The sequence below is a fragment of the Microcaecilia unicolor genome, chromosome 9, assembly GCF_901765095.1.
Source record: "Microcaecilia unicolor chromosome 9, aMicUni1.1, whole genome shotgun sequence".
Classification (NCBI taxonomy): domain Eukaryota; kingdom Metazoa; phylum Chordata; class Amphibia; order Gymnophiona; family Siphonopidae; genus Microcaecilia; species Microcaecilia unicolor.
In genome coordinates, this window is record NC_044039.1 from 56,990,961 (window position 1) to 57,018,419 (window position 27,459).

Sequence of the window (27,459 nt, forward strand, 5' to 3'; positions counted from 1 at the left end):
AAAGAAAACGGGGGAAAGTCCTCATAACTTGCTGCTGCAAGTCTAGAGCAATCCGACCATCTCGGTCATATATATGCAATTCTTAATCATTGGTCAAAAAAACCCCAACCAACCAAAGAGGTTGTCAGAATAACTCTGTTCTTTTCTTAATTTTATCATAAAAAATGTTTTGTAAATTTTATCAATTGCAAAATGAGACAATGCAAAATTGCAACATCAATAACTATAGCATTGTTGTCACTGCTAATAAATCGAGAAAAAGTAATAATCCAAATTAACTTGCTGGCTTAACCATAAGCAGTTCTCCTGAACGGAGTCCGAGCCCTACGGACCCGTTTCACCCAAAAGGGCTTCCTCAGGGGACGCAGGATCACCAGTTCAGGCTCAGCGCTCAGCAATATAGCTGGACAGATATGCAACGCAGTGATGCTGAAAAAACAAAAAGAAAAAAGAGGAATATCTAATATATGTGTATATTCAATAGTTTTTATTGATGACTTGTACAGACAAGAAACAGTACAGTCTTTTAACCACGCACAAGACATATATCAATAACATCACCTTGAACAAATTTGCACTTGTCTGCACGTCATCCCATTTAACATTAGCCAAGACTACCCTTCTCCCGCCCCTCCCCGACCGATTAACAATTATTGTTGTCTTTACTTATGAATTCAACTTAACCTAAAAATTAGACAAACATTGGAATCCATTTCTCATGTGACTATCCCCCCCTTCCTCCCTCCCCCTCCCCTTTGAGCTGTTCAGATGTTCAGAATATAGCTGCGGCCTCTGGAAGGCATGGTCAACCATAAAGGTTCCCAGTGTATGCGAAATTTCTCCCCTGATACAGAGTCCAGTGAGTGGACACCACATCTTTCAAGTTTCATTTGGTACAGTAGCTGTGTTCTCCAATATGCCAGTGATGGTTTCAAGTCAGACAGCCAGAACTTTAAAATGGTGGAGATCCCATATAGTGTCGCCAAGCACACAAAACGCTTGAACCCCGGAGGTGGTGGTCCTGAAAATTTGTATTTGTAGAATAATAGGAGGGGATCACAGACTACGGTGCATCCCCACATTTGTTGTAATGCTTGAGTGATCTCCCCCCAGAACTCCTTTGTTAAGGGGCACAGCCAGAACATGTGACCTAAACCTGCTTCTCCTCCACCACATCTAGGACAGGTTCCATCACAGGTTTCTATCACGCGTGCAGCCCTCTTAGGTGGCATATATGTTCTTAATAAAAATCTGTATAGTCTCTCGCACTGTGTGACTGACAATTGTAACCGATACAATTTTTTAATAAACTCCTTGCATATGTCAATCGTGATTGCAGCTTCCAGATCTTTTGACCAATCTCGGGCCAAGCGCCCATAGTCTATTTCAGAGGTAGAATCTTTTAATTGCTGGTGATGAAACCTGAGAGGAACCGATAACTGTGCGCCCAGTGTGTATGTCTCTGATAGAGTGTCTGTTACATCCTCTGTTAGGTCGGTCCACAACAAGGATGTTATATAATGCTTCAACTGTAAATACTCAAAATGATGCCTCCCCTGTATACCGCTAATATATGTGTATAAAACAACCAATGGACTCTCTAAGGTGTAACTAACACATCACAAAAAGGAGAACTGAAGAGCAACCGGCACGAACACTGACCTACACAAATGCTTAATCCGTTAGTGCCTCTACGCTGGGGCGGCCACGGAATCCCGCCAATTTATATTCAAACACCCACACATGCGCAGAGGCAAGGTACCTATCGACTCACAACCAGCTGTTGATGAAAGCTGACCAATCAAAAGCATCTAGATCGCTGGTTTCGTTTTAACCGAGCCCAGTGATCATCAAACGTTCTCTACTACCCCATGACATGGCCAATCAAAACAACTCATAATGCCTTTCAACTGCATTCCCATGTCCCCACGTAAGAGGGAACTATACTATCAAAAGTTAAAATGCTGGAAAATGTAGGCTAATCAAAAACATCTTCCCCAATGAAAGTCTTTCATCCCTTTGTAAACAAAACTTTCAACAATAGAAAAAGATAGTGTGTACTGTCCACGGAATGTGTACTGAAAAATGTAATTTAAAAATCCTCCAAAAGCTCAAAATCAGTTCAAAATATTCATTCAGAAGAAAGCCACCCAATCTATCGTCACATTGAGGCCATGTGGTTCTGTAGACCCCAAGCGAAAAATCCATTGCTGTTCTAGCTGAGTGAGTCTCCTGTCTATATCACCTCCCCGAATCTGTGGGGTGCTGCCATCAATTACTCTGACTAAATAGTCATCCAAGGAGTGCGAATGTTGAATGCAATGGGACACCAGAGGTGCCCCCAGTCTCTGATGTAAAACACTATGTCTGTGTTCATTAATACGTATGTTCAATGCTCTGATGGTTTTACCAATGTACAATTTGGGGCACGGACATCACAGAGCATATACTATGTGGGACGATTTGCAGTCAGAGTAGCAAGTAGAATGGTAAGTTTTGTTATCCACCGGACTAGTCCAAACATCTCCTTCCCAGGAAATGTCACAAGTCTTGCAGTGTCCACACTTAAAATGTCCTTTTCACATAGATTCTCCTGTGGTTACTGTCTCAAGAGGTAGTTCTGACGGACTGATAAGTCCTTTGATGTTCCTCCCACGGGAAACGGCAAAGTTCTTGATCCCTAAACACTATATGCGACCTCATGATATCCCAGTGTTTTTTGTTACATTTGTACCCCGCACTTTCCCACTCATGGCAGGCTCAAGCGGCTTACATGGGGCAATGGAGGGTTAAGTGACTTGCCCAGAGTCACAAGGAGCTGCCTGTGGGAATTGAACTCAGTTCCTCAGTTCCCCAGGACCAAAGTCCACCACCCTAACCACTAGGCCACTCCTGAAGTATGTGAGCCAATGCCTCACCTCCTGCAGTATGACGCATTACACATACCATCTTCTGTTCCTGGTCATCTGATGCCTTGGGTAGAAATAACAAGTCACGGTTCATATATCGTGCTCTCGGGTATGCCATTTTCTAAATTTTGCGTGGATATCCCCTAGACAGAAGGTCCAAAAACAAAGTCCGGGATTGAATTTTGAAGTCTTCCAGGGAAGTACAGTTCCGGTGAAAACGCAGGAAATGCGAGAAAGGTAAACTCTTGCGTAAGGAACGTGGATGACAACTGTCAAAAGAAAGTAAAGTGTTATGATCTGTAGGTTTTTTTATGGACCCGGGTTACAAAATTACCATCCACTAATTGTACTGATACATCCAAAAAATGTAACATTTCAGAGGAGCAGGACATTGTAAATTGGATGGCAGAGTTGCATGTATTTAACCAATTCAAAAAAGCCAACAAGTCATTTTCCGATCCACTCCAAAGCAAAAAAATGTCATCAATAAAGCGCTTCCAGAGGGCCACCTTAGAACCAAAAGGTGAGTTGGGCAACCACTGGCGTTCAAACACATCCATGAACAGATTTGCAATGGACAGTGCGAACATCGCACCCATGGCTACTCCAGAACGTTGTAAAAATAGGCTACCTGAAAAAGATAAAAAGTTCTCAGTCAGAGCAATCCTGGTGAGGCGCAACAAAAACTCAGATGGAACCTCATATGGTTGAGGGTGGAGTTCAAGGGCTTGTTCCACAGCTGTTAAAGCTTCTTCTTGTGGTATACTGGTATATAGCGAAGTGATATCTAATGTAGCCATCAATATGGGCCCTTTTGGTGGAAATTCAAACTCTGATAATATTTGCATTGTCTCATTTTGCAATTGATAAAATTTACAAAAAAGTTTTTAGGATAAAATTAAGAAAAGAACAGAGTTATTCTGACAACCTCTTTGGTTGGTTGGGGGTTTTTTGACCAATGATTAAGAATTGCATATATATGACCGAGATGGTCGCATTGCTCTAGACTTGCAGCAGCAAGTTATGAGGTCTTTTCCCCCTGTTTTCTTTTCTTAGTCTTATAACCCACAAATACCACAAAGTTCACTGCAGATAACAGGTAAAAACTAAACCAACATCAGGAATTACAATGTTTAAACCAACTTATACAATAATAAATTAATAAAAAAAATTTAAAAAGAAATGTCTTAAGAGCTTTCCTAAACTGAAAATAACCACACATTCTTAAAAAAAAAAAAGAGGGAAGAGAATTCCAAAACTGTGCAGCCTGGTAAGAAAAAGTAGATTGAAAAATTCTCTTTACCTTTACATGGCGAAATGAGAGAAACTTTAATAAAAATTGATTTTTAGTAGATCTAAAAATAAAATAATTTTAAAAAGCAAGATGAACACCTAAATAAGCAGTGGTAGATCCATGCAATGCTTGATAGGTCAAAACTGATACCTTAAATTGAAATCTTGCTTCTAATGGTAGCCAATGCAAATGACATGACATAAAGGAGTAATATGATCATATTTGTCTGCTGCAAACATAACTCTTGCTGCTGCATTCATGATGATGAACAATCACTGTAGCCAATGGAGCCACGAGTACTAAGTTTTCGTAATATAATAATAATTATTATTATTATTATTTAGTCTTGTATCTCATTCATACCTCTCAGGTCTTAGCAGGTTACAACCTAACAAAGAACCAGAACAATCAATCTGGAAGAAGTCAGACTAGATATATTAAAAAAAAAACTACATTTAATTCTGTAATACAAATTTCTGGTCCAATAGTGTTTTGACATTTCTTCTAAATTATGAATAAGACTGAGAAGGTAAGAAAATACCTATAAGGTTCTTCAGTATCCAGTAGCTTGAAAGGCTAAGGTCTTCTCAAATACTTTGTCTCTTTTTACCCTTAAATGAAGGGAAGGAAAAAAGATTGGCATTGATTCTTCTAACCCTTAACGAACTTGCATAACAAAAGTAGGAGTACAGGTATCTAAGTATGAGACCATGTAATGCTTTAAAAAGAAAAACACGCCAATTCAGATAAATGAGCCTGTGGCAGTGTTTATTGAACCATCCCATATACAACACCCTTCCCCTCACATACAATATATATTTACAAACAGAGTTGCCATTTGACACTGGGTCAGCCGTAACCATGTTGGTTTTGCACTAGTGCATGTGTGGATTTGTAAATCTGATTTTCTTAGAGAAATGAGGAGATAGGGCAGGGAATCAAATATATCGCCATATAAGCGCTGCACCAAAACCAGGACAGGATGAGTCTGACCTGAAGTGAAGTGGCAATCCTACCTGACAACTTGCACCATTTTAGGGTCCTTGAGAACTATTCAGTTGCCTACATATGGTGTACTATACGAGACATTGTAAGTTTTCAGGTATTTTGTACCTTCCGAATTACTGTGCAGTTGATGTGGAAGATTTGCATCTTGAAAACGCATAATCGCTTGTCTGCATGCTGCTTTTAAGCACAAAAACAGATTACGTTTTAGTGTACAGCGCTGCGTACATCTAGTAACACTATAGAAATGATGATTAGTAGTAGTAGTAGGACTGTTTCCCTATGGTATTTAAGGGAGGAATTGGAAAGAACTGCAGGAAGTGTTATACTGTGTAAGATCTGAGAACAGGGATGGCAGTAAAGGGATCACAGTCCAAACTTGGTCATTTATGAAGTTCTGTTTAATAAGAAAAATAGAGATGCAATTCTGTATTCTTCATACATGCATGCCTATTCTTTGCCACAGTCAAACCAAATAGGTAAACAAATAGGTGAAGAAAATTCTTACTGACACATGAATTAAGAGTGCAGGATATTTGGTTCATAAAATTCTTCAAAATTTTTTTACATCTTTTCAACAGTGCTAGAAGAGATAAAGTAGTTGTTGGAAAACCTGATTTGGCTGCAACTGTGCTAGGCAACACCCCTCTTACAGTAAAATCTGTGTATGTATATGAAAGTCCAAGAACAGTTCCTCCCACCAATGATATCATGTTGTTGGAATTAAAGGCACCTCTCGTGTTAACAGGTAAGAAATTTACTTTGCTTGATGGTGCTTTATCAATTTATTGCAGCAGCATTTTTTGGGTATGTGTGGGAAGGGAAGGGAAATGGGACTTGATATACCGCCTTTCTGATTTGGGGGCTACTTTTCATCTCTAACCAACCCCAAAGTATATAATTTATAAAAACCCAAGTAACCTGTTTAACTGTATTTCCAATGTCAGCAAAAAGATTTTTTACAGTATTCATGAGACATATGTAAATTACAAACAAAAACCAGAAGACGTCAAGCTATATGATTCTATGGAGGTAAGTTTACTCCATAGTTGTCAGTGTTTCCATGAGGAAGACAGCAGATAAATACTGGCTTTTCCTGAACAGCTGTCATACATGGGGCCATTCAGTCATTATTTCTGTCCATAACTGGTCCTCTTCTGTTGTGTATTTTTTAAATTAGGAAATGTTTCAACAATTTGTTTACCTGAAAAGCATGAACAAATCAGCAGTAATGTGAAGTGCGTAAGCGCAGGATGGGGAACAATTAATCCAGTGAGTAAGTATTTCATGTGCCATTATAGGTAATGTACACTGTTCATTTATTAAGTATTCATTCAAAGAAAAAAATATCAAATTTATACTGTGGTGCCTTCTGGTTGAACAGGCTTCTTCAGGCTTTTTAATGGGAGCATTGGAGAGTGGCAAAGTCCAAAAAGATTTTCCACATATACAAATTCAATTATTAAGGGGAAGCTATTTTGACAACTATGCTGCCTGTCACCTTACATTTAGAAGCAAGCCTTGTCTCAGTTACATAAGTACATAAGTAATGCCATACTGGGAAAAGACCAAGGGTCCATCGAGCCCAGCATCTTGTCCACGACAGTGGCCAATCCAGGCCAAGGGCACCTGGCAAGCTTCCCAAACGTACAAACATTCTATACATGTTATTCCTGGGATTTTGGATTTTTCCAAGTCCGTTTAGTAGCGGTTTATGGACTTGTCCTTTAGGAAACCGTCCAACCCCTTTTTAAACTCTGCTAAGCTAACCGCCTTCACCACATTTTCCGGCAATGAATTCCAGAGTTTAATTACACGTTGTCCATGCCATGATAGCATCGACTGGATTACTGTAATGCACTGTACACTGGTCTGACTATAAAGGGTCAGCAACAGCTCCAATTGATTCAGAATGCTGCAACTAGACTAGTAAAAGGCTGTAAGCGACATGACCATATAACACCATTTTTGCAAAAACTTCACTGGCTACTAGTACAATACAGGGCCAAATTTAAGTTTAACCTTCAAGACCCTTAAAGGAAGTGGCCCAGATTACTTGAACACACCTCTAAGGTCACTAAGGTCCTCCCAAGGAGTATTCTAACCACACCTTCTCCAAAGGACTTCACTCGATATATGAGCCTTCTCTGGAGTAGCCCCACACTCTGGAATGCACTCCCTGAAACGCTTCGCTTAACACAAAACTGACTGTATTTCAGTAAGCAAGTGAAAGCTTGGCCTTTAATGGAAAAAGTAAATGACAGCGGCTGCACATACTATAGCAGGACGTTCTTACCCACTCCTACCCTAGCTAAGATAATGTTCAAGCACCTTTCTGACCTCATTGCAACTTTCTTTAAATTAATCCCCTCATTTTCTTTAAATTAATCCCCTCACTTTCTTACTCCTGTTACTCTATCTTTTTATATGTTCCATCTTTGCTTATTCTCTAGTCTGTCTATGAACATGTTGTATTATGTATTGTGTTCCAAAAAACAACAAGGCAAACGATCTGCAAAAACCAATATGGAAAAAGAAGCCAGCAGATCAATATGACATCAGAAAGATTTTATTGAAGATACCGTATGTAAACAAATTGCCCGACACAGGCCGTGTTTCGCCCACCAAGGGCTGCGTCAGGGGCTACAATAAACAAACAGATTGAATTATAATAAATAAAACATCAAATTTAAAATATAAAAACAACATACTTAAAAACAACATACCACCATAGTTTCTCATATATTCATGAACAAATAGATAATGTAATGTATAAGGTATAAAATGATAATAAAATGTTATACATACATGTATGTAAAATCTAAACATGAATAAGTATGTGGTGTACATAGAAAGGACCACTTAATACAAATAAATAAATCAATCATCCCATCACAAAAAACGCTTATATGTATTTAAAAAATGTATATATATCAACATGTATACGATTCCCAACATATATATAATAAATAATAAATATCTATATAAGAACATATACATAAAAACAGCAAAGCAAGGGCACTGATATACAGCATTAGACCTTGAACATATATAAATATGTAAAAATATTGTGTAACATATTAAATAATAAAAATGGAGTGGTGGACACATACCTAATTTGAAACCTTCTGAAAGGAGCAACTCTAAAAACGGAAAACCTAAAAATATGAATGTAATCAAACACTAAATATATCAAACCAACAATGATAAAAGAAGTAAAAACAAAAATAAATAGCAATATGAATAAGATTATGCAATAAAAGGTTACTCACTTGTGGTGTATAATAAATTGGAAAAAACCAGCTCATACAGCAGATGCCTAAAATGACTGTATTGTGTTGACATTGTAATGTAGCATTCTATGCTATACTTTGTAGTATTGTCTGAATATTTTTACTGCTGTAATTGTCTTTTGCTTATGTTTGACTTATTCTTGCTGTACACCGCCTTAAGTAAATTCCTTCAAAAAGGCATTAAATAAATCCTAATAAATAAAATAAAATGAAGGAACGAGACAAGCCTAATGATTCAAGAGTAGAAGCATACCTCCTTTTGCTTTTTGTAAGGCTTAGTTGTCAATCACTGGTCAAAAAAACTCCATTAATAGAATACACCAGAAAACTCTTATTTTTGTATAATAACAATAGGTGCTTAAAGATCAAGAATCACTGTCCACAGATCTGGACTTCAGAGTGACTTATGCAAAAGAGGGTGGGAATGACCAATTCAATAATCCAGGATAAAAGCACAAGTCCTTTATTAAACATGTACAACAGCACATCAGTGAAATGCAAAAGACCATTTGCTTGAAGTTGGACTCAACACGATCCATGTTTCAGCCTATGCCTTCATCAGGAGCCTTCATAAACATTACATTACAATAAACTATCCCAATGACTTTTAGCTGCTAAGACAGCTTGAATAAATTAATTCTAGATAAATTGGCCCCTGAAAGATCAAACATAAGCACAAAGATAGTTCTTCTCCCTGGTTTAACACAAATATCCTTACAACTTAAAATTTGTAAAAGGCTGGAAAGAAAATGGAGCAACATTGGAGGAAAACAGTCAAAGATCACAAATATGCAATCAAGCTAAAATTAGCTATTATAAATCATACATAGGTGAGGATCGGATGACCATAAAAAGATTGTATGGTCTAGTCAATAATTTATTAAACACCCAGGAAATACAAATCACAAACAAACACCATCAGTCAATGACCTAGCTAAATTTTTCAAAGATTGTTAAAATTAGGAAAGGTCTACCCAAACCTAATGTTGATGTTGAACAAAACATCAGAAACTCAACTCATACAAATAATGAAATAGAGGCAGCAGACAGAATCTGGACTAGCTTTACCTCACCATCGTTATCACTGATCACATCCCTCCAAAGGAAAGAGGTTATAATTTATTGGAACTTGCTAGACCGCTGTAGCTGTCAAGGCAGAGCAGAGTGGTGTACAGGCTAAAATATAAAACCAGAAAAGGGAAAGGAATGCCATTTATTCAAATCTGTTTGTTGGAAGAATAACAGGACAAATCCAAACAAACATTAACACAAACTGAACAGGGAGCTTGGTTTCTTATAGCACCCTGTCATGATCAAACTAAATAAAGTCAATCCATTTATCAGACCTACTTCCATTCGCCCCTAAATCCCATCTCTCCCCCCCCCCCCCAAAGATATACAACAAACTAAGTAGAAGTAAGAAAACTTCTGTAAACTCTATCATCTTCTGCCAGGTATATAAATATGATTCAGAGAAGTCACGTGATGCACTGAGAGCAACAGCAGCATAGCAGCTGAGCTCCGGGATCCCCGCTCCTCGTTTCGCCTGAAACCAGCGTTTAAATAATAATTCGAAGATCCCTGACCTGGTGAGACGAAGGGAGAAAGGTGTATGGACCAATTTTTAGTCTCCATGCCAGCGAGCTCTACAAAAAGAAGCCTCCGGACCGAGAAAGGAAAATCGCCACCAGCACCAGCGATTTCCAAGATGGCGGGCGGGGAGTCGGGAACGCATGCCGAGTTCTCAGAGCGGCAGCTCGCACAGATATCAAAGGTGATCGAGTCAGCATTAGAGCCCCGATTTGAATCCCTGGCGACCCAGTTGAGTAAAATGGATACTAACATCGCTGAAATCTCGAAGCGTACGCAAGAACTAGAGCAACGAGTGTCAGACATGGAGGACACGTGGGCCACAAGCGCGCCAAAACTAGAAGAGTTGGAAGCAAAGCTCAATATGCAAACTGAAAAATTGGAGGACTTAGAAAATAGGGCCCGACGCTCTAATTTGAGACTGGTGGGCATACCGGAGGCTGTATCGGATAAAATGCTGGGGCCCAAGCTGGAAAGTTGGCTACAAAAAGAGTTTGCACTCTCAGACAGCAGAGGGGGCCTCTGCATTGAAAGGGCTCACAGACTTGGAAGACTCCAAGAAGGCAGGAAACCACGAGTTGTGATAATTAAAATACACAACTTCATCCATAAAGAGGAGATCATGCATGGATATAAACTAAAAAGAGATACCCTGAAATTTGAGGGAAATGCAATCTTGATCTTTCCAGATTATTCAGCAGGGATACAGGAGAAAAGGAAGAGATTTCACCCTATATGTTCAACATTAGCAGAGAAGAAGATCCGGTTTGCTCTGTCCTACCCAGCAGTTTTAAAGATACAAATACATGGAAAATGGTCTGTATTCTCATCAGAAAAGCTGGCAATGGACTTTCTGAACAAAGAGCTAAAGGAACAGACACCACCTACATGAAGGAGATTGGGAAGAGCTGAAAAGATTGGAACATTTAGGAACGGACTATTGGACTCAGAAAATAGAGAATGAATGTGATATGACTGAATATATGGGTAAGATATAGTTCTGAATGTTGTAAATCGCAATGTTTTGAGAGAGGAGGGGGGATCCCAGCACACAAGTGACCCAGGTGACGCTTAATGGCGCCGCACATAGCTTGCATTAAGGGGGGGGAGGGGGGAGGCAGGGGAGAGGGGTGGGAGGGGATGGGGAACAGCTCAAGCAAAATAGTGGGAGTGTCCTGGTGGCGGTTAGGACCGTCGAGATTAAGGGAGATGCTGGAAGGGAAGCGTGACTACTGTCTCCTGGGAGTGGGGCTGGGCTCCTGGGGGGAACTGATAGAATGGATTTCACATAAACATGCAATAGAGAAGGGTGATGCCGTATGTTAATCAGCCTCTTAGGATTGTTTCTTGGAATGTTTCTGGCATCACATCCCCCATCAAAAGGTCCAAAATACTGGCCCAGCTTAAACATCACAAAGCAGACATTGCATGCATTCAAGAAACCAAATTAACAGACATGGAACACGAAAAGCTGAGGCAGCAGTGGGTGGGAGATTGTTATTACTCCTCATCGGGAGGGAAAAGAAGTGGGGTAGCGGTCCTTATCAGAAAAGGGCTCCCATGCCACACAGAATTGATTCACTCTGATAAAAAGGGAAGGACATTATTATTGAAAATAACTCTCCAGGGGCAGATAGTTTATCTATGCACGATATATGGTCCTAATTCTCAAACCGCTCGTTTTTTTCAAGAACTAATAGCGCTGGGTTCAAAATACAATGATGCACCGTGGATATGGGCGGGAGATTTTAATGAAGTTATGGATCAGCAGGCGGATAGATCGGGAACAAGACGGTTGGTAGAAAAGGAGGGGTTGCTTGACTCCATGTGCACAGCTTTAACCTTAGTGGACCCGTGGCGTTTGACACATCCCCTCACAAATGACTACACCCACCAATCTAAGGTTCATTCAACATGGTCCCGATTGGATTACATATTAGTGGCCCAATCACTATTTCCACGAATAGCAGGAGCTGAAATAGGCCCCTTGGAGGTATCTGACCATTCAATAATCTGGGTGGATGTAGATTTTGCTGGGCCCGGGCAGTGGGATAGGATATGGAAATTCCCAGCCTTTCTATATAAAGATGAGAATTTCGGGAAGTATATTAAAGAACAGTGGATGGCCTATGTGGACACTAATGCAGAATCCTGTGAATCCCCAATAGTATTCTGGGAGGCTTCGAAAGTGGTCATTAGGGGCAGTATCATAGCATACATGAGCGCAAGAAAGAAGAGAATAGCAGCGGGAATAATTAGGCTAGAAAGAGAGTTGAAGCAGGCGAAAAAGAAATATGTCAAAACACCATCAAGAGAGCACAGGGATGTTATGGTGGCAACTTCGGTGGCCCTCAACTCCCTTATACATGACCAGACAAAAAAAAGGCTATGGGCGAGGGGGATGAAATTTAGACGATTTGGGAACAAAACGGGGAAGATGTTGGCACAAGTAGCCCGTGCGCAAGAGCGGAAGAGGATAATTACATCAGTGAGATCTTCCTCGGGAACTAGGATAAGGACACTAGAGGGTATAATGGGAGAGTTTCACACATTTTTCACGAACCTCTATGCAAAGGGGGGAGAAGAAGAAGAGACTCCGGTACAAGATTACATAGAGGACGCAGGGATGCCCACTTTGCCGCCTGACATTAGTGAGGGGTTGTCTAGGCCGATACAGATGCAGGAGATACAGCAGGTGCTTAAATCATTACCACAGGGCTCGGCGCCGGGGCCAGATGGCTATTCAGCAGAGTATTACAAACTTCTCCCAGTGGACTTTGGGGCCTCTTTATTAGAATATTACGAGGCGGTGGTACAGAGAGGGAGTTTTACTAAGGGAGAGAACGAGGCCTGGATCACACTAATACCCAAACCAGGGAAGCCAGAAGATCGAGTGGGTTCTTATAGGCCCATATCGCTTATTAATGTGGATCTTAAGATATTAGCGCGGGTATTGGCTAACAGGCTAGCATCTTACTTACCCAATTTGATAGGACAAAACCAGGTAGGATTCGTGAGGGGACGACACTCTGTGCTCAACGTAAGAAAGGTCCTGTTGACTATTGCCCAGTGCAGTGCAACAGATACCCAGCTACTACTGACAAGCCTAGATGCCGAAAAGGCTTTCGACAAAGTGAGATGGAGCTATTTATTTCGGGTACTGGAGCACGTGGGTGTGTCGGGCTGGTTTTTAGAAGCAGTAAAGACTTTATATACGACACCCACAGCTAGGCTGTTGGTAAATGGAAAGCGATCGGATCCATTGGAGATACAAGCAGGTACAAGACAGGGTTGCCCCCTCTCCCCCTTGCTGTTTCTACTGTACTTAGAGCCGCTTCTCCGCACGATTGATCAGGACCCTGGGATACAAGGGGTCACACTCCCGAGCCAAACGGTAAAAGTGCTAGCCTTCGCTGATGACCTGCTGCTGACATTGACCAGACCTCAAGAGTCACTAGGGCGATTGATAGAAGTAATTGAAGAGTTTGGGTTCCATTCGGGGTTTACACTGAATGCCAGTAAGTCCTTAGCCTTACCCTTGGACCCAGAATTAAAAAGAACATGGGAGGGTCCTTTCCCAATGCAATGGGCACAGGAGACAATGACATACTTGGGGGTGAGAATCCCAATCGACTTAACACAAATCTACATATTAAATATAGAACCCTTAAAAAGAAAGGTGGAGAGTGCCTTAGGCAGGTGGCAGGCACTCCCCATATCTTTGATGGGACGTGTGGCATTATACAACATGATATTGTTCCCAACCTGGGTGTATACCTTTCAAATGCTGCCCATGTACCTTAGAGGAAGAGATGAAAAGTGGCTAAAGAATAAATTAGCAAAATTCTTGTGGCAGGGTAAAAGGGCCCGGATGACAATGCACAAAGCAATGTTGCCTAGGGAGAAGGGAGGTCTGGGAGTGTTGGACCTACGTCTCCTATCGCTCGCTGGTGGGATACGCCATATCTCTGATTGGTTCCGAAACACGGAATACTTTTCTCTTACATTATCTGAGATACACTGGTTTCGGGAACAACACTTTGCAAGTTGGCTACAGGCTCCTGGGGGACAGGCACAAAAGCTAGGGCCAGTGACCCCGTTATTTCAACCTTTGAGATGTACTTGGAGATGGATCTGTAAATTTTTAAGACTTAGTCAAGTGAGCTCCCCGATGCTGCCCATCAGGGGGAATCCCCAATTTCCAGCGGGCAGCACTTCCCGGGCCTTTCAGACGTGGGCAGCAAGGGGAGTGAGATATGTGTATCATGTGGTGAATGAGCAAGGAATAATAAAACCATTTGCGGAACTTTGTAGGGAGTTTGGAGTACCTGAGTCAGACTTGTTTGCATACCTACAGTTAAAACATTATGTGCGATCCTTACCTAAAGAAACATTAACGATAGAAACTTGGGGGAAATATAACGAACTGTTGGGTCTAGACGCGCAAGCTAGAGTCCCAATGAAATATTTCCATATGCACTTGAGAGACAATACCAAAGCAACAAATTATTCTAAAGTGCTACAGCAGTGGAAATCAGAACTTGGAATACAACTTACACAGGAACAGCTGGAAGTGTGCATTAAAAGACTGTATAAATTAACTGAGAATGTGAGCTGGCGAGAAACGCAGTATAAATTTATTTTTCGATTGTACATCTCACCGCACAGGGCGTTCAGAGCTAAGTTGAGAGACAATGATTCCTGCCCGAAATGTGCTCGTACAAACGCGCATTTGGGCCATATGTTCTGGTCCTGCCCAAGGATACAGAGATTCTGGAAAAGCTTAGAGGAACATGTATCGGGCATGTGGAGAACTCAATGGAAGCGCTCACCCAAGCAGCTGTTTCATGTTTTTACTGTACAGGGACAAATGCCGACAGGCATGAGGACATTTTTGCAGAGAGCAATCCTGATGGGAAAGAAAACAATATTACAGAGGTGGTTGACAGATGAACAACCCACAATCAGTTGTTGGAGATCGATGATGATACAAATGTGCGCTTTGGAAAGACAAAGTATCAAGGACTTGGCATCAGAAGCAGGAGACCGGTTTTGTAGAACCTGGTCCCCCTACTGGGACACACTAACATCAGTTGCTAAAAGCAAGATCTTGAATGCCTGAATGCTTGAGCTGGGATGGGGGGAGGTGAGGGAGGGACGGGAGGGAGAAAAACAAAAGTTGAGAAAATTGAATGTGAACAATAAATATGATTCAGAATCAAACTACTTGCCATCTGTGTGAGAGATTGTAAATATGGATCCCATACAGACTGTTGCACCCCATACCCGTGGTGTGCCTTGCTGGCTTCTCTCCACGCTCGCTCCTTGCCTCCGCCGTCATGGGGGGGGGGGGGGGAGCATCGGCCATGATGGCAGCGCCAACACTCCGACGCCCACCGACGCTCCGATTCCTCTCGGGTTTGCTGCTGCTGCCACGCTCTGCTCTGGCTCATCCCTGCTCCCACAGTGTGGAGCGCCGGCAGTGTCAAGATGGCCGGCACTGCAGGGGTGGGCTGGCTCTCCTCTTCCGGGCGTGAGGCCCAGGAACGCTTGCTCCGCCTCCTGACGCTGGATTGGTCCTCTGGTGGCATGACTCCACCTCCTCGTATTGCGAGCGTACCAGGAGATTCCCTGACCAGCTGATTCCTCTTGTTCGTGATGAGAGAGGTACTTAAGGGGGAGTATGTTTCTCACTCCAGTGCTTCGGCTTCTTCTTTGTTAGAGTAGCCTGTGCTTCGTGGAGTCTGTCTCTGCTACCCTTTTTGCTTGACCTGTTTTGACCTGGCCTGGACTTTGACTATTGCTTTTGCTTGCTGCCTGCCTTGAACCTTTGCCTGGAACCAGACTGAGTCTTTTGCTTGCTGCCTGCCTTGAACCTTTGCCTGGAACTAGGACTGAGTCTGCTTGCTGCCTGCCTTGAACCTTTGCCTGGAACTAGGACTGTGTCTTTTGCCTGCTGCCTGCCTTGAATCTTTGCCTGGAACTGGACTGTGTCTTTTGCTGCTGCCTATCCTGAGTTTAGCCCGGACATCCGCCGGGGTTCCTGCCCTGCTTCCTCGGGTAAGACCAGGATTGTTCGGCTGCCGAACGCTGCTTTGTACAAGGGCTCACATCTTGTTACTACAGTGCCTGACAGAAAGCCGAAGTCATGAGCTCACCGGATAAGCCTGATCTGTCCGATATGGCTCAGGCCCTTCAGCAACAGCAGTCTCAGCTTAATAGACTATCGGGAGTCCTCCAGGATGTGTGTTCACAGATGTCGTCTCTTCAGACCCAGCGTTCCTCCACCACTGGACCTAGCAGAACCACTCCTCCTCTTCCAACCTTTCGCCTGCCAGAGCCTCCCTGGTTTGACGGTACCCCCTCTGCCTGCCGAGGCTTCCTGAACCAATGTCTAATGCTCTTTGATATGCAACCCGCTTCCTTTCTATCTGACAGTCTCAAGATCACATACATCATTTCTTTACTGTCCGGACCAGCCCTGGCATGGGCTTCACCCCTGTGGGAGCAACAGGATCCACTCTTGTTGGACCTGGGGGAAGTTCCTTCGTCAGTTCCGGATGGTCTTCGGTGTTCCTGGGTGACCTTCTTCAGTGGCAGGGGAACTGTTACGTATTCAACAGGGTAACCGTTCCATAGGAGATTATGCAATACAGTTCCGCACGCTAGCCGCAGAACTCCGATGGAATCAAGAAGCTTTGAGGGCAATTTTTTGGCAAGGGTTGAGCGGGCGTATCAAGGATGAATTGTCTGGACGGGAGGTTCCCACCACCTTGGATGCTCTCATTGCTCTGTGTATCAGGATCGATGTTCGATTCCAGGAGAGAGCACGAGAACAATCGACCACTCAGCCTCCTCGGAGAACTTTCTTCTCAGACTAAGCAAGCTACCTCTCCACGGGTTCTGCTGCAGAAGAACTGGAGGAACCTATGGTGATTGGTCGACACCGACTCTCAGCTGTGGAGAGGGCTCATCGTCGAAGCCACCAACTTTGCCTGTACTGTGGGAGACCCGGTCATTTTGTGAGAGACTGCCCTAACAAACCGGGAAATGTTTAGACCCGAGCCTTGTGGAGGGGGTGGTTCTGGGTCAATCAGGTTCCCTTCCGGACAATTTAATGTCAGTACCGATTATTTTGCTTTGGCATGAATACAGGGTGAACACGGTAGCCCTGTTGGACTCTGGGGCAGGAGGTAACTTTATTGATGCGGCTCTGCTTGAGAAGTTAGGAGGACCATCAGTTCCCTGTAGACCAGCTTTGCAGGTGACCTCTATTCATGGGTCTGCTCTTCCTCAACCTATCACTCACCTCACTCCGCCTCTTCAGATGCAAGTGGGTCTCCTGCATCATGAAAACATTCCATTTTTCATCTTGCCACAAGCCATCCACTCTGTTATTCTGGGATTGCCTTGGTTACGTCTCCACGCACCCAGCATTGATTGGTCCACTGGGGAGATCAGTCATTGGAGTACCTGATGTTTTGAGACCTGCATTTCTCCAGTAGAACCACCTTCAAGAACTATCTCTGCGCTGCCCGGAGCCCTTCAACCTTGCGAGGCCTGTCTTCTGGGGGAATATCGTGATTTTCAGGGCGATTTTGATGCTTGTGAAGCAGATTCACTCCCTCCCCATTGTCCCTTTGATTGTCCTATTGATCTGATTCCGGGCACGATGCCTACCCGAGGTAGACTGTACGCTCTGTCCCGAGAGGAGTCTGCTGCCATGCATACTTAAATTCAGGACAATCTTAAGAAGGGGTTTATTCGACCTTCATCCCCTGCTGGTGCTGGATTTTTTTTTTTGTTTGTTTCCAAGAAGGACGGGTCTTTACGGCCCTGCATTGACTACCGAGGCCCAAATAACATCACGATTAAGAACCGTTACCCTCTGCCTCTTATCCCTGAGTTATTTGACCATCTGCAAGGAGCTGTTATTTTCACCAAATTGGACCTCCAGGGTGCCTACAACTTGATTCAAATTCATCTGGGGGATGAGTGGAAAATGGCTTTTAATACTCATGAGGGTCACTTTGAGTATCAAGTCATGCCGTTTGGTCTTTACAATGCTCCAGCTGTTTTTCAGAACTTCATTAATTTTACTTTTTAGGATCTGTTATATTCATCCGTCATAGTCTACCTGGACGATATTCTAGTATTCTCTGCCTCCACTCAAGATCACCCTGGGCATGTGCGCACTGTCCTCCAGCGCCTCCGGGACCATCGGCTTCTTAGCAAGTTGGAGAAATGTGCTTGTCATCAGTCTGTTGTTCCTTTTCTGGGACACATTATCTTGGCGGAGGGCCTACAGATGGATCCTGCAAAGCTTTTGGCTATTCAAGATTGGCCTATTCCTCAAGGACTCTGAGCTCTGCAGCGGTTCCTTGGGCTTGCCAACTACTATAGGCAGTTTATTTATTCCACATTACTCCTTGATAACTGCTCCACTGACGGCTCTGACAAAGAAAGGTGCGGATGTTCGGAATTGGCCCTCTACAGCTCAGGAGGTCTTCTCTACATTAAAGGCTGCTTTTTTATCTGCACCGGTACTCAATAGTCCGGATGTTGCTAAACCTTTTTTTGTTGAAGTGGATGCTTCGTCGCTTGGAGTGGGAGCGGTATTATCTCAGTCTGCTCCTTCTGGTAAAAGACATCCATGTTTCTTTTTCTCTAAGAAATTTTCCCCCGCGGAGCGCAATTACACTATTGGGGACAGAGAGTTAATAGCTCTGAAGCTCGCTTTTCAAGAATGGCGCTATCTGCTGGAGGGGGCGGCACATCCAATTACAGTCATTACAGATCATAAGAACCTTCTCTACTTACAAAATGCTAAATGTCTGAACCCACGGCAGGCCCATGTTTTTTGCTCGCTTCAACTTCCACTTGGTTTTTCGGCCTGCAGAGAAGAACGTGCAGGCAGATGTGCTCTCCTGAGCCTTTGATGTGCCGGAGGAGCCCGAAGAGGTCTGTTCTATGCTTAATCCTGTGTGTCTCCCCTCTACTGTGGTGACCTCGACTTCCCTCAGGACCTCTGTTCCTATCCGGTCTAGACGGAGGGTTCTTCAGTGGGGTCATTCCTCGGCCTTTGCAGGACATTTTGGATTCAGAAAGACTTACCATCTTATCTCTCGGTATTTCTGGTGGCCTCATATGGCTCAGGATGTTCTGCATTTCATCTCTACTTGTTCCACCTGTGCTCGCACCAAGTCTCCTCCTGGCAAGCAGTGGGGTCGTCTTCAGCCCTTGCCTGTTCCCAATCGACCCTGGCAGGAGATTTCTATGGACTTTATAACTGATCTTCCTCCCTCACGGGGTAACACTATCATCTGGGTGGTTGTAGATCGCTTTTCCCGCATGGCACATTTCATCCCTATGAAATCCCTACCCTCTGCTGGTACTCTGGCTTCCTGTTTTGTTCAGCACATTTTTCGTCTGCATGGGTTACCTCAACGTATCATCAGTGACAGAGGATCGTAGTTTACTTCCAGATTTTGGAGATCTTTGTGCTCGGCGTTTAGGGTTTCTACACTCTTCTCTTCAGTTTACCATCCCCAGACCAATGGCATGGCAGAAAGGGCCAACCAGACCCTCAAGAACTTTCTCCGGGCCTACACTAACAACCGGCAGGATGACTGGGCGGACCTCCTGTCTTGGGCCGAGTTTGCTTACAACAACAGTCTCCATTCTGCTTCCCAGACTTCACCTTTTTTTCACTATCTATGGACGCCATCCTTGCATTCCTCCTCAGATTCCGTTGGACCAAGCTCCTTCCTTGATTCATCCAACTCTTGCTACCATTCGGGACACTTGGAGGACTGTTCAGAGTCACTTGCGGCGTGCTGCTGCAAAGTATAAACGTTTTGCTGACTGAGATCGACACCCTGCTCCTGTTTTCACCCGGGGCAGAAGGTTTGGCTCAGCACCAAGTACCTGAGACTGCGTCTACCTTCTCTTAAGTTTGCTCCTAGATTCAACGGACCCTTTGCTGTTCAAGCTAGAGTAGGGACGGTTGTCTATCGTCTTCACTTACCTGGCAATCTTCGCATATACAATGCATTCCACGTTTCTCTGCTGAAGCCTTTCTTGACCTCCAGATGGCATCCAGAACCGGCCTGTAGTACCTGACTCTGAGCCAGACCCAGAGTTTGAAGTACAGGAGATCCTGGATTCTAAACGCCAAAGAGGAAGTCTCTATTATCTGATTTCCTGGAAAAACTTTGGTCCTGAAGGTAATTCATGGGAACCTGCTGGCAATGTCCATGCACCAGATTTGGTCCACGAGTTCCATACCCGCTATCCTTCTAAACCTGGACCGGGACAGAGAGGGGATCTTCCGGGGAGGGTACTGTTGTGCCCCTTACCCATGGCGTGCCTTGCTGGCTTCTCCCCACGCTCGCTCCTTGCCTCCGCCGTCACGGAGGGGAGCGTCGGCCATGATGGCAGCGCCGACGCTCCGACGCCCACCGCCGCTCCGATTCCTCTCGGGTTTGCCACTGCTGCCACGCTCCGCTCTGGCTCATCCCCACTCCTGCAGTGTGTAGCGCCGGCGGTGTCAAGATGGCCGGCGCTCCAGGGCTGGGCTGGCTCTCCTCTTCCGGGCGCGGGGCCTGGGAACGCTTGCTCCACCTCCTGACGCTGGATTGGTCCTCTGGTGGCATGACTCCACCTCCTCGTATTGCGAGCCTACCAGGAGATTCCCTGACCAGCTGATTCCTCTTGTTCATGATGAGAGAGGTACTTAAGGGGGAGTCTGTTTCTCACTCCAGGGCTTCGGCTTCTTCTTTGTTAGAATAGTCTGTCTCTGCTACCCTTTTTGCTTGACCTGTTTTGACCTGGCCTGGACTTTCACTATTGCTTTTGCTTGCCTGCCTTGAACCTTTGCCTGGAACCGGACTGAGTCTTTTGCTTGCTGCCTGCCTTGAACCTTTGCCTGGAACTGGACTGTGTCTTTTGCTTGCTGCCTGCCTTGAACCTTTGCCTGGAACTAGGACTGAGTCTTTTGCTTGCTGCCTGCCTTGAACCTTTACCTGGAACTAGGACTGAGTCTTTTGCTTGCTGCCTGCCTTGAACCTTTGCCTGGAACTAGGACTGAGTCTTTTGCTTGCTGCCTGCCTTGAACCTTTGCCTGGAACTAGGACTGAGTCTTTTGCTTGCTGCCTGCCTTGAACCTTTGCCTGGAACTAGGACTGAGTCTTTTGCTTACTGCCTGTCTTGAACCTTTGCCTGGAACTGGACTGTGTCTTTTGCTTGCTGCCTGCCTTGAACCTTTGCCTGGAACTGGACTGTGTCTTTTGCTTGCTTCCTGCCTTGAACCTTTGCCTGGAACTGGACTATGTCTTTTGCCGCTACCTATCCTGAGTTCAACCCGGACTTCCGTCGGGGTTCATGCCCTGCTTCCTCAGGTAAGACCAGGATTGTTCGGCCGCCGAACACTGTTTGGCATAAGGGCTCACATCTTGTTACTACAGTGCCTGACACAGACAGATAATTGTGCTCTCTTCACTGAAAGTGCGGCATTCCTTGCCTCCCACAATGCCAGAAGATGAACCCTTCTTGCTAGTTCCAAACAAATGGAGGGTCTGAGTGAACCCAGGAGGTATTTTTTCTCTACTACAATAAACTTTTGAATTAGTGTCTAATGTGGTCGGCCCAAGCCCCCAAGTCCCTCCATTAAATCAAATATAATCAAGTCCTCTGTGAAGGTAATATGAGTATTCAATAACGTGTTCACATATAAGGCATTGGCAGACCAATATTTTTGTATCCAAGGACAAGCCCACAAGGCGTGATAAAAATGTATTATCTCCACCTTGGCACCTAACACACTTGGGAGAAACCAATCTTCCCACCCTATGCATTTGCATTTGGGTGAAATAGGCCCAATGGAGTACCCAGAATGCACAATCTCTCATATCCACTTCCCGTACCAAATGGGGTGTGCTATGGATGGTTCTGGCTACATCCCACTGTATCAGCAATGTCCCCAGGTCAGATTGTCATCTAGCTTTAATCCCACAGATAATCTTTCCTTCCCGTCAAGGGCTGGATTGATTTGAAAAGGCCTGATATTGTGAGCTGCTCAGTCACCGCCTGTTCAAGAAATCCTTTTAATTTGGAGCCCAACTGCAGTTTCAAAGTATTGTGGTCAAGGGGAAGCAATGTAGTGTTTGAACTGACAAAAAGCAGAGATCTCTCCACAGCAGCTCGTTTTGTTGTCTGAATGCCTCAAAGCTCATCATCTTCCCTTCCCCCGTGAGTATGGCTGCCTCCAAAGTGTAACCCTGAGTTTCCCAGTGTTGGAATAAGATATTTTCCAGACCAGGAGGGAACTGCAGGTTGCCCCTAATCTGCAGTTGATCAATATCCATGGGAGCACTCCCCAACCAATGAGTCAGCTTAATCCAGACATCTTTTAGGGTCAAAATACGAGTAGAAATCTGCAGAAGGGATCTAAAAGGTGCATAGAGCAATTGTTCATATAAAATGGGAATATAGTCTGATCTGTCTAATAGCCAATCCCCCAAATGGCATAATAGGCAGGCATAATTTTATAATTGTAAATCTGGCAGGCCCAACCCCTCGTTCTGCAAATTGCCATATAAGTATGAGAGCCGTAATTTTGCCTTTTTCCCATTCCAGATAAATCTAGTTAGCAATTTGGTCACCTGCAAAAGGTCTCTCTTAAGAAGGCATATTGGCAGAACTTGGAGCATATAAAGCCATTTGGGGAAAATAACCGTCCGATAAAGGCTACTTCTCCCAGATAAGGATAAGGGCAATGTGGACCACCCCTCTAATTGGGTTGTTTTTTTTTTGTTTTGTTTTGTTTTTTAAGAGGACCAGGATAAACCTGTGTAGACAATATTACAATAGTCAAGATGGGATGTGAAAAATGAGAGAATCAACTCATGAAGAGATGGTGTATGGCTCATAATTGACAAATCATGGTGTTTGCTGATCGGTTGGCTGGTGTTTTGTTATCTCTGTGGATTAACTTGTTTTTATAACCACGTGCATACATAAAGGAATTATTCAAGCCAATCAGTTTCTTCTCAGAGAAAGTTGTTTGTGACCCCTGAGGCAGGCGCTTTGGCGCCGAAACACGGGCCTTGTCGGGTCCTTGATATGAATATTCTGAATAAACTGTATTTTTGATATCTCCCTATTGGTTTACGCATTTGTCAGCCTCTACTTTTGCTGTTTTGCTTTGCCATAATTGACAAAACAGGAAAAAAAGACTTTAGATAAGTGTGAGATTTGGGACTGGAAAGAGAACAGATTCTCAGATAAGCCCAAGGTAGCAGAAATTTTTGACTGGGGTGACTTGAGCTCCCTAGTAGGGTGATAGGGAAGTTGGAGGGGATTAACCACCAGAAAACCAACAGGCAATGGTTTTGTCAGCATTGAGCACTAGCCGATGGTTAACCAACCATTGTGTGACTGAGTCGACAGGCCTGCAGAGGGGCAGTGGAAGGGGGGAGGATAGGTTGGGTAAATAAGAAGAATATCGTCAGCACATGCAGGCATTCGTGAAGATTGAATAAGGGCTGCAAGGGGACTCAAGAACAGATTGAAAAGCAAAGGTGAAATAATAGAGCCTTGAGGGGGACACCACAGTAGAGTTCCCTATCAACTGAACAGGAAGGAGTGACAACCAGAAAAGAGCGGTGAGATAGAAAAGATGTGGACCAAGAAAGCACCTTACTGGTAATGCCAAGAGATGTGAGAGAAGCAGTGAGTGATTCACAGGGGCAAAAGCTGTGGAGAGATCAAGGGAGATAGCCAGGACAATTTTATGTTGATCAAAATGGGCGTGAATTTAGCTAAGAAGGGCTGTCATTACCATCTCTGTGCAGAAGTGAGCCCTAAATCCTGATTGATGTGGGTGCAAGGCTAGTACTATGTCAGAGAATGAGATTAATTGGTTAAATATGACTTTTTCAAGGACCTTGCACATGAGAGAGATTGGAAACTGGACGATAGTTACTGGGAACAGAACAGTTGAGATTAGGTTTCTTAAAGATGGGATGTACTACAGCCTGCTTCTCTATGTCCAGAAAGTGGCCAGAAATGAGACTATGGTTGATAATGGAAAGAGTAGGTAGGAGGGATAACTTGGGGACCTTCAACCATGTTGATTAAATGGGATGACATAATAAGTAGATTTCATTGTGGACAATTTTTGCCAAGAAAAAAGGGGGCTGTGCTTGAAAATATGACCAAACAGTAGAACTGGTGTGATATGAAAGGCAAGCAGGTGATAAGGTGGGGGGGGGGGGGGGGGGGGGGGGGGTGAAGCAAAGTTTTTGGATTGCGGGTTGACCATTTGTTGATAGAGTAAAGATCCCAAGAGGGGTTTGTAGACTTTAGAAGCCTAGAGATTAACTCCTTTTTTGCCTTTTTCAACTGGGAATTGTAGACACAGTGATGTCTATACTTCTGAAGAGCGAATGTGGATCTAGACTTTTTCCAAAGTTGGTATACAAAGCATACAAAGATTTGAAGTGTACCAAGGATTTCTATTGGAACTAAATTGGCAGAAGGTTTTAAGGGCAATCGTACCAAGACCCTGTTCCAAGGCCAAGTTTGTCTTGGCATTAAGAGATTTAGATGGGAGATCTGGGGGTACTGAAAACAGTGATGGAGAAAGCGAACTGGCATCAATCTGGGAAAGTGCTCTGGTCTAACAACTGGAGACTAGGGATGGTGGTTGAGAGCAATTTCTCAAGTATGAGAGATTTGTCAGACCAGGACAAAGAGACAGAGGAGATGGAAGAGGGATGAATAGGTGAGTCCTGTAGTGTAGTGTGGCCAGCCATATGGGTTGGGAATAAAATCCATTATTGTAAAGAAAGGTCAGATAATGAAATCTAGAAAATGCCTGGCCTTAGAACTACATGGGTCATCACATGGTCATTGAAGTCACCTAGAATAAGTATATTGGGGTAACGAAGTGAAGCATCTGAAATAGTGTGCAGACAGGTATCCCACGTTTCCGCAGGTAGAGGGGGGTGGCCGCAATAGAATACAAGGATTTGCAGAGGTTGGATGGCGTCAACTCTAATAATCAAAAGTTCAGGGATAGGAGAAAGATGAAGAGATTTCTCAGACCTTTAGATCACTAGCATATATGAGGTTAAACTACCCCAAAGGTTTCATTTCCTCATATTCACTTTCTGCTGCTGTTCAATTAAAGACTGGTGGGTTACTAACATTATTTATTGGTACAATCTCTTGTAACACCCTTATATGATTATTGTAATTTGTTGTTCTTAAGTTTGTCTCAATATTTGATTAAACCATTGTAGTTGGCACAGAATGCAGCAGCATGACTTATTTCTGGGACTCAGAGGTACAATCACATTTCACTGGAATTACATGAATTACATTGGTTACCAGTGAAATGGAGAGTCCAGTTTAAAGCGTTGAGTCTGATATATAGAGTGTTGAAGGGTGATGTGCCCATTTCATTAGCCTATGTGTTAAGAATCTATTGTCCACCACATCCTCTCAGATCTGCCAATAAATTACTGCTAACCACTCCTTATGAACAGGTCAGATTGGAGGACATTAGGTCCAAGTTTGTTTTTTGTTTTTTTTTAATATTGAAGGATCTCTGCTTTGGAATGACTGCCTGTAGAATTAAGGAAGGTGGAAAATTATATACAGTTTAGAAAATTACTTAAGGCTTTTTTTTTAATTCAGGCCTTCAGTGGCTGGCCTGTTTTATTTGTAATTTGAATCTGTTTTTATTTTTTTTTTTTATATGACTTTATGAATGTTATATTTGTAAACCACTTAGAACATTAGGATACAGTGGTCTATAAATTGTGTAATAAATTACTTGAGTAGGCATAGCAGTCAACTTTTACAGAAGTTACTTGTTTAGCACAGCATGGACAACGCTACACACAATGTTAATCCTACACAGGTAAACGGTATTACAACAATTACTAGCAATATAACTTAGACAATTTTGTTTCCCCAAGCACCAAGATCAGTTAACCATAATGTTAGCCAAGACCAGTCCTAGGCTAAGTCTGCATCTATACCTTTGGGAACATAAGTCAGGTTCTTAAGGTAAGCTGCTGAGTGTAACAAAGGTTGTGATTTTATTATTTGGGCAGTCTTAGCACTCCCATACATTGCAGATCTATCATCTCAGAAAATATTCCAATAACTTAACACTTGCTAATATTCTCACACCCTGAACACTTTAACATACAAGAAATGTAAATTCATGATGATGTGCCTACATAGCAAGTATTGATATGGGCCTTTGGGTAATCTTTTTTTTTTTTCTGTGTATAATTTTCTATTTATGCAGCATAGGCCTCATGGAGAACACTATTAGATTCAATTGACTTGGGAATAAGATCTGCAACTTTTCAAACACAATTCATAAGCTTTTTCATAAGCAGAGACACCAACAATCAGGCTATGGCCCTTTCATGAGTAATATTAACACTTATATGGTAAAAAACAAAGCATACAAGCAAAGTTAAGCTAGACTAGGCAGTCATCTAGGATGGTACTTTCTAGAGCATTATAAAGCAGTTTCAGTCAAAGCAATGCAATAGAATACTGGTGGATACTTTATTCAGATATCTTTTACCTGGGGTAAATGAAATTAACTCTCACCAAGCAAGATCTTAACCATAATTCCAACAATTATTCACTTTAAATGATTCAGCTAATTTCATTTACATCTCATAGCAAAGCTACTGGACAAACATATCTCTTTCATATTACAGTAGCATAGCAAGGAGCATAGAGCAAAAAAAACGTTTTTCTTGGTACTATTGCTAGCAATAAGCAATTCAGTTATTATTCATGGTACAAATTTCTCTAAAGCATATAGCAGAGATAGAAAAACTAAGGAAAAAGTGGATAAGCATCAAATTAAGTTCAACCACTGAGGACTCTGGCTGTCAATCAACAGGTGAATAATTGGGTATAAAACAAAAGCAAGTAAGACAATGCCTCCTATGGTTAATATGTTTCAATCATTTTTATTGTTGCATAATAAACAGGTTCTGCCGATCACAAATCATCAATTGTCTCTTACAATTTCCTTTTTTTTTTGTCCTGTACAATCTTATTTTTATTTTTATTTACTTCCCCCCCCCCCCAACCAATTTCCCTTTCCTCCCCCCCTCTTCCCCCCTCTCCCCTTCCCTTTCTGTCTTCTACAAGCAAGCAGCAGAAGGTGGGGCAGCAACACCAGAGTTTATAAAATCAGTATCTGACTCCAAACTGATGGGGTCAGAGTCTCCCAAAACAGTGCCCATCTGTTTTCAAATTGCTGTTTTGTCTTCTTTGGCTGGCTCCTCATTGTTAAGTGTTCTGCTCGTAGGGGCAATATCATTTG

At 43.2% G+C, this 27,459-nt stretch overlaps 1 protein-coding gene across 1 annotated transcript in view; it reads left to right on the top strand.

Annotated features, from left to right (window-relative positions):
• The window catches only part of LOC115477057 (ovochymase-1-like), a 304,756-nt gene that overhangs the window by 246,999 nt on the left and 30,298 nt on the right, over positions 1-27,459 (top strand). Inside the window, exons 14-15 of the mRNA XM_030213672.1 lie at positions 5,790-5,956; positions 6,389-6,484. Coding sequence (XP_030069532.1) covers positions 5,790-5,956; positions 6,389-6,484 — 263 coding nt within the window. The remainder of the gene's footprint in view (positions 1-5,789; positions 5,957-6,388; positions 6,485-27,459) is intronic.